The sequence below is a fragment of the Tasmannia lanceolata genome, unplaced genomic scaffold (assembly GCF_043159265.1).
Source record: "Tasmannia lanceolata isolate RefF3 unplaced genomic scaffold, GAP_Taslan_0.1 ptg000012l, whole genome shotgun sequence".
In the NCBI taxonomy this organism is placed as follows: Eukaryota; Viridiplantae; Streptophyta; class Magnoliopsida; order Canellales; family Winteraceae; genus Tasmannia; species Tasmannia lanceolata.
In genome coordinates, this window is record NW_027518689.1 from 36,501,024 (window position 1) to 36,512,274 (window position 11,251).

At 39.2% G+C, this 11,251-nt stretch overlaps 1 protein-coding gene across 1 annotated transcript; it reads right to left on the reverse strand.

Annotated features, from left to right (window-relative positions):
• Positions 1-310: 310 nt before the first annotated feature.
• On the reverse strand, positions 311-6,212 carry LOC143888040 (beta-carotene isomerase D27). The gene is made up of 7 exons (XM_077392327.1): positions 5,800-6,212; positions 5,565-5,716; positions 4,958-5,050; positions 2,916-2,977; positions 2,057-2,163; positions 772-867; positions 311-699 (listed from the first exon to the last, which is right to left on the reverse strand). The coding sequence occupies exons 1-7, from the start codon at positions 5,999-6,001 to the stop codon at positions 650-652; spliced, it is 762 nt and encodes a 253-aa protein (XP_077248442.1). The 5' UTR covers positions 6,002-6,212; the 3' UTR covers positions 311-649.
• Between the last annotated feature and the right edge of the window lie 5,039 nt (positions 6,213-11,251).

Consider the following 11,251-nt stretch of genomic DNA (forward strand, 5'->3'; position numbering starts at 1 on the left):
AAAGGAAAACCCCAAAAAATTAATTTTAATTTTTTTTTTGCAGAATTTCCGAAGCGGCTGCAGCTGATCGGAAAAGAACGAAACACAAGGTGGAGAATGTCGCTCTCCATTTTTTTATATTCCCCATTCTGGAATGGAACGTTCAGGCCATTCGAGATTCATAACTAAGGTGTGGACTAACAGTGACAGAGCAGCATCATGACATGAATTCCAACTGCAAGATATATTTCCATGAATACAATACCCAGTCACTCTGATGCTTCTGATGGCCATGAATGATAACTTTATTTCAAATCTTCAGAGCATGATATTTTGTTCTGTATCTATAAATTTCCCTTCAAAATGTAGAGTCTCTTTATCATTAACAAGTTCAATAGGCACACTGGCTCCAGCAATTAAGCATTTACAAAAGAATTAAGTCATACACTGTAAAAGCTATTGATGTAAATATGAACTTCATCATTGTGACAAGGCCTTGGATTAATATGCTATTCATAGAAATCCAAGTGATGGGTGTTCTCTCAAGATATAACTGGGAGTGGAATAATTAGCATGTTGAAATTGACGTAACTACCGATGGTTAACAAACCTGCACATCAATTTGAAATGTGTTCTCCAATTCAGCCAACAAGTAAAGGCCAAGGCTGCCTCAAGCTTCTACTTTATGACAAATCGTGGAGCTAGGATTTGCCATGGAACCTGTAGACAATACACTTGTTAAAAATCTGCAAATTATCCTGTACATTCTTTTGTGTAGCTTCTGTAACTTACACATGTTTGCATAGCAAGGCTGGTTTGACACTGGATCCTCTTCAAAAGGAGGTGGAACTTGGCCATAAATCATCTCACAACTCATATCTTCAAAATCTACACATAGGAGGAGTAAAAATGATATAGCCAAAGCCAAATATACATTAACTAACAATAAAGCTAAAGCTAAATATAGATCAACTAAGAATAAAGCTAAAAAAATTCAACAATAATATCATTACTATATGTGAGTGAACGATGGACTATAATATTGAGAAACTTTGGCGATACACCTTATCACAATTCATCATCAAAATTTATAGATGAAAAGAGACAAGATGATAAAATTCAAGCATAAGTAATAACAAAGCTCGATATACGTCAGATAATAATATCAATTACCATGTATCACATCTAAGGATGCATTCTCATGCTGTTCAAGCTGTAATCAGTACCATATTGCATCGGCATCTCTTCTTCTTCTTTTTTCCTCACTTTGACCAAGGTTAGAGAAGTCCATATTCCTAGTGATTATGTCGAATTGCTATCTGGTCAAGTGGCATGGACTTCTCAAATAGGATTCCGTTAAGTTACTTGAAGAATTTGAGAGGCAGCAAATGATTGATACCAAAAAAAAAGAATCACCATAAATAGTTCAGAACATGATTTTCTGTGTGATGGGAACGTGACATGAAGGTTTTGGTACAGGAATACATGCAACAAGAATCTTTATTCAGAGAGCCTGCGTTGAAAAACAACTGATTAGACACGACAGATGCAGGCCAATTTCTAGATATACTCTCCTCAGTCATAGGAAGAATAATAATTTATAATCCGAGTAAAACTTGTGGAATGGATGGTATTCAGAGATACATGTGAAACCACACTAAAAGCAAAAGGCAGTGATGGGAATTCCTGACTATAGGCTGTCCTAGCAATGACAATGTGCGAGAAGTTTCAACATTGTTCAAATACCCATACAAATAGCATTCCTAGAATCACAACCCATTTTGAGAATCAGGAAACCTGGTCTACAAACAATGTTAAATGTTAGTCAGAAAAGGATTAATTTGATCTTTTTCAGTGAGATACATCGAAGTTGACTGTTATACAGCTACACAAATTGTGGTTGTTATTACTGGATACAAAATTATGATATGATCAGAAATAAACATGAAAAAAAAAGAAGGTTCTTCAGTTCAGCATGACATACAAAATGTGATTTGCTTGAAATAGTGCATCAATTATAAGACGATAATGAAGGTTCATGTGCATAAAACAAGTCCGAAAGAACAGGCTTACATACTTGGGTTCATGGTTAACGGAAGGCCAAATTCATTGGTGAAGAAATCTTGAGTTGGAAGCTTGCACATATTCACACACATCCCAACGCACCCACTGTTCTCCAAGTACCTTTATGGGATAGAATGTAATGTGGAAAAAATTATAGGTCAGTATTTTGATAAAATTTTCAAAGCCTACCTTGAGTTGATTCTTAATCAACAAGTATGTCATAAATAATAGAATTTGAACTTTATCAAAGAGTCTAAATTAGCCTTATAACACGATAAACATAGGGAAGTGATATATCCACCCCTTTTGATCACCAGGAACATCCCCTGTCAGTGTCTGTGGCAATCAGAGGGCATTGAATTCTTCTGACATAAGTACAACAGCCCCTCTTTAGTCATTGATACACTGACAGGGGGTGTTCCTGGTGATCAAAAGGGGCGGATATATCATTTCCCTAAACATAAGTTATATCAGCATATTTACAATGATTGACTCCATTATTTAAGTCACAGGACCTAAAGACTTGAATTCCAAAAGGCATGCCAAGGCAGGTCTCATACCCGAAGATTGGTTTCAAGGCTGACAAACTTGCAAATTTTGTATTAAACCATTAATTGTAAGTTATTCACAAATTGTTTCTCTTCAGTGAACTTTTTTTCTAGGACATAAAAATAAAAAGGTTTTTTATGACCAACTCAAGCTTGTGTTGCGAGTTCGTTGAACAAAGTTGGACGCGGGGTGGGGGGTACAAGGATCAATTTCCAAATAATCAAAAAGTGAAATCTATTAGGAAGATTTGTACAAAACTATCATAAAAATGTAGAAAAATACTAATCCCTTGCAGAACTAATCTTGTGTAGGGAGATTCTTACCTGCACTTTTTTATATGCACTCCGCTTCTTTGTTTCACCCCATTTATTTCCACTTCCACAACCTAAGATTTGCACATTGCTTAGTATATAACAAAGTCTAAATATCAGAAGAGAAATAGCTCATTTAAATGGCATAAAATAAAACTAGAAATGGAACAACATATCACGACTTCTCTCTCCATATGAAGTCAAGTACAAGAAGTATTAGACTTATCCAGAAGTTCATTTTGTGGCTTGCAAACTCAAACTTCAATCAAGAGCTACTAATTTATATCCACAGCCCACACAGAAGGAATTGCATGCACAATAATAAAAATGACTAGTGGTTGTGGCACAAGTAATTGGGCATGACAAGTAAAGAAATCACCTTGAATGTGCAAAAGGCAAACAGAAATTTTCATTTGTAAACGCTTAGGTATCATAAAAGTTTCTTTCTCTACTTTAAGAATACCTTAACTTCAATAATAGCCACCATGTCCAAGGATATCATTATTATTTAGAAGAGAGGGTTTTCGAAAGCATACTTAACAACCTACAGCTCAAACTATAAAAGGAGATAAAATCTGCATGAAACAAAGCGACTTATATATGAAAAAGGGAAAACAGATTACAATGGTCAGAATCTTATTGAATGAAAAATCCAAAAAATAAAAGAAAAGGAAATGAATTATTTAAAGAACTGTTTTATGTACCTTTCAAGCTAATATAGGTAATGCACAAGGGTGAGTAATGGTCACAAGTTGCAAGAAATTTTGAGCCGTAAAATTTTCAAGACAAGTGGTTTTTCCCAATGTAATATGCAACCAAGAGATAACATGGGTGGCAAATCCCTAGAAAGTATAAACCCATCCCATCAAGAAATTTTGGACAAAGGAAATCAGAGTGTATTTCACCTCCGTCAAGACTAAATGCGCCCCAAATTAGCCATTCACTTTTCTGTGAGATTAGTATAACTGAAAAACAGGATTTTTAATTTCAGCCATTCACTGAAAAGTGAATGGGCTGATATCAGGCGGCCTACTTAGTCGCAAAGGAGGTGAACCAGCCTCTAGGACGTCATGCAAAGTCTCTTCTGAAAAATGATCCCAATAGTTTTTGTGGTTGCTGTTTATGTCTAAATGATCTTCACCAACATCCTCTAGACTTGCTGAAATGATTAAAATGGTTGCAAATTTAGCAAGGATTCCCCATGCACGATCCACCACAAGTAACGTAACCAGAATGGATTCACAAATCAATACAATTTGGCAGCTCAATGCTTCTATGTGACTAGGAACTAAGGTCATGTTTTAGATCTGCTCATTCCTTTTTCAAACAGGCACCTAAGCCTGACGTTAAGGAATGCTATTTTCGTTGTCAAGGAAAAACGAAAAACTGCGATAAATAATAAGAGAACCACAAGTACAAGGGAACAAGCGCTTAAACAAGAATCTAGACGGGAGTCGAACCCCCCACCCGACCCTGCGAACATGTTTACCTATTAGCTTACACCCATTTAACATTTTTATCTATTCTTCATGAGAAATTTAGTGGGGAAGTTTCGAATCTTCTTAAATGAAGGATATCATCAGATAAATTCACCATGAAGCAATGGGGCAAAGACAGCAAAATCAATAGCCATTTTTTTCCGGCTTTGGAAGCTAAGACAGAGTGAGACACTGGGAAAGTGCATTCATCGAAGAGGATTCAAGTGCTGATGCAAGGCTTCAACATCCTGCTATAATCAAGAGAAAACTATTTTTCATGATTGTTGGTCTACCCATTCGTTACAGGTAGGAGTTGCTACAAAAGATCGGTATATATTTTATAGTTGTGAAACAAGTGCCTTGCAGGTAATCGAGTACTGGTTCAAAGATGCAATTGAATTCTTGGGAAAAGCACACATGAAATCAATTCTTCAAACTAGTTTGTATCAGCAGAATTCACATTTTATATGGAATTCACACAGCTGGGCATGGCAAAAACAGAATCTACTCACATATAGCTTTGAAAAATGAAGAGACGATAGCAGATGTATGCAAGTATGAGAAACATGAAATTACCTCAGAAGGCCCAACTAACCAGTGGAAGAATGGTACTGTCAATGCGGCATTGAACTCTGCAGCCCACTTGGTTGGAGGAAATAATTTTCGGAACTGCACCAACATCACATTCAGTGAGGGTTTATCAATCAGAAGATAAAATAAAACCAGTGATGTTGAAGACCGAAATCGATTGCATTTGTCATACAATGAGATGCATCCACTGTGGAAAAGTGGGTCTCATCATTGAATGATCCTGACCGTTCACTTGATGGGCCTTGCTTTGGATCTCTTATCACACAAAGATCACGCCTATCATCTCATCCCAACACCTAATATCGTGTGTTTTACATTACTCAGGATTGCATGATAGACAAGATCTTTGGGCCATAAGAAATCCAAAGCAAAGGCTTATCGATCAATCAATCATGGACCCACTATGTCAATAGTGGACAACACATGACTGATTGGAACCGTTGATCTGCTGGGGCCCACTCTAGATGGCCCACCCTTAATTGTACTTATTATGGTCTGTTGGCGGTAGGCCCGAGACTAGATGAACAGTTCTGATCACATTGATGGAACATATATAGGGTGGAGATCAATTGAGCTGTACTGAAATTTTCACCTGAGCAGGTGCCCCGGGCGGCAGCATAGACATAAGCACCTCTCTAACCACTTGCTGTTGTTGCGTCCGAGACCTTCCCTGCATAACTCTCTTGGACACATCCACGAAACTCTCATAATCAATTCCCATTTTCTCTCCGGCCCCACCTTTACCTGTCCCACCGGAATAAATAAAAAACCCAGAATTCGAACGCAAAGTGCTACAAGAAAGAACATAAGAAAAACAAGATTTATACCAGAGGCGAACTTCCCCATTTTACGGGCAAAGAGAGACATAAACACCTTCTCGAAGATTCCATCCTTGTATTGAGTCTTCTGCCCCATTGGAGCTGGAACTCCTGAAGGTTCTGCTATCCCGTTTCGGATAAAAACACCGATTTTCCTTTTCCGATATGTATTAAGAGGCGGAAAGCGGACGGCCGGCACACAGAGCTCCATGAATCTCTCTGTTTATCTGCCCGATAGAGAGACAAACAGAGCAAGGAGAGAAAGGGTGGTCTAGTTAAACAACATGATCTCTAGTTTAAGAGAAGAAATATAAGGCAACTGTCAGAGAGTTTTTTTAACGTGAAATTATGACCGTAGGTTTGTTGCAGTGGAGGAGATGAGCAAAGCTACAAAATGTGAAGCGCGCGATTTTCATTAGTCTGAGGCTAAAATGTAACAAAGGCTTGTGGCTTGTGGGGGTCAATAAATAATAATCTTGGTGTCTTTTTGGTGACCACAGAAATGCGAATGGATTGCTATTTTTAAGGCCACTTTCTTCTTTACAATTCTACAAGATGCAGTGATAGTGACCTGCGCCTTGATCTAACAAGAAATATCCTAGAGGGGTCTTCACTTTTGATCAAGGGCCTAGGATCATCTATTTGCTTTGGGTCCTACAAATTCTATGGGCTTCACTAGATCAGCGGCCCCAATTACCATGCAAGTGTGCCATTTTCACGGGAGGGCAAGAAGCATAATGGTTGTAACTTGTAAGCCTATAAAAATGTTTTCTAACGGAGATGATATCCGCACTCGCTCGTTTTGATATAGTCACTCATCTTTTTATTTTTAACTTCTCTTATTGGCAGTATAAGGGATTTGCTAGGGACCATCGCAGAAGGCATTTACGGGAGGGCTGTTGCATGAGAGAGCAGCCACATGCAACAGCCCCCCTGCGAAATGCCTTCTGCAATGCTCCCTAGCAAATCCCCAAGTATAAAAATAAGCAAGGGGCCCTAAATGTAAGAGTAATACTAGGAATTCTGTTCACTACTTCAGAAATTTCTCCCAGATTTTTTTAAGAAAAGATCCTTCTTTCTTGTAATTGAATCAACCCTTTATACAAGGCCTATATTTCTTGTCCAAAGAGATTTTGGTCGATGTGGGACTAAAATCTATGGTGAAAATAAGAAAAAACGAGTTTTACTTCATGAATTTAAATTAAAAAAAAAAAAAGAAGAAGCGTCAGAGGATGTGGAAGTGTTTTGAAAATTACTTACCCCTCCATAGTTTGAAAGTAATAAGCATTTTGAAAACTCAATTGGTCCTTTTGTCAATTCCCAATAAAAAAAGATGTTTCAACTATATGCTAGGGGATTTGCTAGGGACCATCATTGAAGGAATTTGGCAGCTCGGCTGTTGCATGTGAGAGCAGCCATCTCAGATGAATTCAATTAATAAGACAAAATCTGCGCCAGTGTGGCTGCGATGCTCATCATAGGTATTCAACAATAGCAGCTGACTACCTTCGGGTCAGAGTTACAGCAAAATGTGGTGTCTACACTAGTTTAGAACAAATCTAACATAATCGATCCATTCTAATAGAATCATTGTACCTAGGCCGGGCTGCAGTTGTGGTTGACACCTCGACCATTTCCATGACCATTTCTGCGATGAGGCTAATGTATCCAGTATATAATAAAAGAACAATACTACAAGATAAAGACAATAAAAAGAAACCTTCCCAACATGGAGAAAATTCAGGGCAAGTTAGCACTTTGCTTCACATCACAATCACCAGCTTGCACACAAGGAACTTCAATGGAGATCTTCCTAGAGGAGAATCTCTACAAATATCCCAGAAAAAAGCAAGTAAATGAGATTAACTTGATCAATGGAAAGTGGAAAAATAATGGCTTAGGTAAGTAGTAGTGTACTGGAGACTAAATGGCTTAGAGAAGTGGTGGTGGGTTTAGAGTTTCAAGGAAGGGCTTGAATTTGAAATAGGAGGGGGAAGTAAGAAGGGATGGAGCATAACACATGTGCAAGCTAGGGCAAGAAAATGAGCAAAATGACCTCGGACACAAAATTACAATTTTGTCCGCACTACATCTCTCAAAAGTAAAATAAATAAATAAAACTAAACAAAACAAAAATGAGTTTCCAAAACTACACTTTGAATTTAACTTGAAAGAACACAACATAGATCACTATAGGAGGGGGAGGCTTATGCACGGATGTGGCGGTAGTGAAACCACTATGACTGAGTTGGTCAATGCATAAAAAGACTAGATCGAAGTTTGAGATAGAACATTGAGCGATAGTCGCATCAGCGATAGACTTGTTGTGGTTGAGATAATCTGTTTTTTTTTTAAAGATAACAAGTTTATTCATAAGAAAAGGATTGTACATTGAGGGACAAGAAGTCCCGGAGTACAAATAGAGAAGTTATCTCAGATAATCACATGCCGTAATATGAAAAAGGCATATTAAACTACAAATGCCCCTGGCAATCATAAACGATGCCAAGGGTGCTGGGCTTATCCACCCCTTCCCTTGCGAGGCCATCCGCCATTGAGTTGGCCGATCTTCTTCTATGAGTTAACTTTGGGTGCAAGATGCGAATCAAATCTCGGATCTCGTCGAGGATATGATATAATCTCCAAGGTCCTCCTCCCCCACAGTTAGACGCCCAAGCGATGACATTGGATGAATCCCCTTCAACGATCAGCGGCCTGATGTTGTGCGCTACGTACCATTTGAGGCCAAACAATAATCATCTCGCCTCAACCTCATTAGCATCACAAATGCCAGCGGGGCCCAGAAAAGTCATAATTGTGCGGCCACTTGAGTCTTGCACCACACCCCCAAAGCCAACCCTCCCCGGATTTCCAAGAGCACTGCCGTCAAAGTTGAGCATAAAGAGACCATATGGAGGTGGAACCCACTGCAGCCCGATGTGGTTGAGATAATAACTCACCGAGAGATCCTTAGCACAGGGTTTGTAGTTGACTGTATGGTCGAGCGATGAATTGATGTAGGACAGTTTTTCATATATATATATGAGGAAAGTGAAGCTACACCGCCGGTGTAGCTAACTTAGCCACACCGCCCGCTTAAAATACAATGGGCCCACATTGTTTTGGTGATCCAAAGAATTCATTTTATTGGCCCTCACATAGATAGGGTGTCCACCAAAAATCAGCTCCATAGGATCATCCCAACCCTACGATTTGTGGAGGCAAAAATGAACGTGTAAAAACCTTCACAAATTTGTCCATTTTTGCCTCCACAGTTTGAAGGGTTGGGATGATCCTATGGAGCTGATTTTTGGTGGACACCCTATCTATGTGAGGGCCAATCAAATGAATGGTTTGGATCACCAAAACAATGTGGGCCCATTGTATTTTAAGCCGGCGGTGTAGCTTCACTTTCCTCTCTCTCTCTCTCTCTCTATATATATATATATATATATATATATATATATATATATATATATATTCCTTTTGATTTCTTAGTCCTACTCTAATTAGAAGCCAGTTGTTTTAAAAGAGTTATAGTGGAGTTAGGATTCCTAGTTTTAATTGGATTAGAAGTGCAGTTGAGAGAGGTTAGAATAGGAATTTGAATGGAGTCAGAAGAAGGGTTGAGAGAGGTTAGGATATGAGCTTGAATCGAGTTAGAAGAAGGGTTGAGAAAGGTTAGGATATGAACTTGAATCGAGTTAGAAGAAGGGTTGGGAAAGGTTACGATATGAGCTTGAATCGAGTTAGAAGAAGGGTTGAGAAAGGTTAGGACATGAGCTTGAATTGAGTTAGAAGAAGGTTTGAGAATCTATAAATATGGACGTGTGGTGTATGTAGAGATCACATTTTCATTGAATAACAAAACAGTGTCAGTTTTTTTTAATCTTTTTTCTGCCACCGGGGTCGCTCATCTTACTCTAGGGTAGCACTATCTATGGAAAGATGAGTGGTTGTGCTTCACTAGCCAAGTCCATGCACCTACAGCTCGATCTACTAGCGCTCTCTTCGATCCTTCCAGGTCAAGACCTTCGCTTTAAGACCACTTTTCGATGAGCAGATGTTTCGCTCAATTACGATCCATACTCAAACATGTTCGTTCGCGGAATCAAGGGTTTTCATCAAAGGGAGACTGTGCAGCTAATTTCCTATTTTTTTTCTTCTTCTTCCATTTCTAATCCTTTTTTTTTCCTTGTGGCCTTTACAGAGATAAAAGAAGTTGATAACGAACTAAGATACAAAAATTCGATGTATCAAACACAGAACATGATCAAAACCTATATAACATTGATTTAAAAAGGGTCGTATTACCACAATGGGCAATTTAATTCACCTTGCGTTTTACCTTTTCTTTCTTTCTACAATCTCTCATTCTTCGTGCTTCTGCAACTCTCTTAAAAGCATTTCCATCTCATCCAACCGAACCCCCCAATCACTCCTTATATTCAAGGGCCGAACATCACTGTAATCAGCAGCAAAATCTCCTTCCGCAATTGCCCTCGCCCTCGCCCCTTTCTGCTTTCCCTTCCTACCAAACCCTTTGTTACTATTCTTTTTCTGAGCAGCAGCTCTCTGTAAAGCTAATAGTATATCGGAGCCGCTGAGCGGCAATTCTCTGGGCTCCTCCTCGGAAGCCATTTGACGCCCCCCCGAGCGGCGCGTCTTGGCCTGGGACTGCGAGTCTTTGTGCGATGGGCCCGATTTCAGAGCCGAGACAACGGCAAGGCCTACGCCCCCCATTTCTAGGGTTTCATCTTTCTCTTTTCGGGGCGTGGGGCGTTGGCTTCTCTGCAGCTTCACGGAGATTGGGGCTATTTTGCAGGATAGTGTTATTGAAGACACTGCGGTGGGCCTCACCGGAGAGACCGCGGCGAACATTCTACCGACGATAGCCGGTGAAAATGGTCACCGGTGAGAGAGAGAGAGGCGGTGTTCCGTTAAAAATCACACACCAGAGCTTTTCAAGATGAAATATATGGGAAAGGGATCACTATTGATAGGGGTCCCACAACTTGGCCATTCGACCATACACGTGTCCATTTGGCTGGACCCACAAATCAGACTCCGTCTTGCAAATGGATGGTTAAAACTTAAAAGCAAAATTGGCAAATAGATCACATTTATTAAGAGGGAAATGATATGGCTCTAGCTTTGTGTAAAGGGGTACATTATAAATTGCAAGTCCCTGAAGATAAATCTTGAGCTGCAATTGTTCAAGTTACTCTTCTTCATGTGTAATCAAATAATGGTAAAGCAGGAAATTCTGGAAAAGTTTTTCTTTTCCCAACTTTTCTATAAAATTCCTGCAATCCAAAGAATCCCTGATTAGGACACAGCCTCATTGTAACATAGTAGGTCCCATCATTGATTGATCTGAACCCTGCACTTAACACTCTTGCCTTTCAAAATTTTCTGAAATATGGGTACCCAATGCTGGTGCTGTAGCTTAAACTGCTTG

Coding starts and splice junctions, on each gene's coding strand:
- LOC143888040 (XM_077392327.1), bottom strand. CDS start 6,001: ATGGAGCTCTGTGTGCCGGCCGTCCGCTTTCCGCCTCTTAATACATAT. Junction 2,978..4,957: donor GGTTAGTTGGGCCTTCTGAG/GTAATTTCATGT, acceptor TGCAAATCTTAG/GTTGTGGAAGTGGAAATAAA. Junction 2,164..2,915: donor GTGCATATAAAAAAGTGCAG/GTAAGAATCTCC, acceptor TATCCCATAAAG/GTACTTGGAGAACAGTGGGT.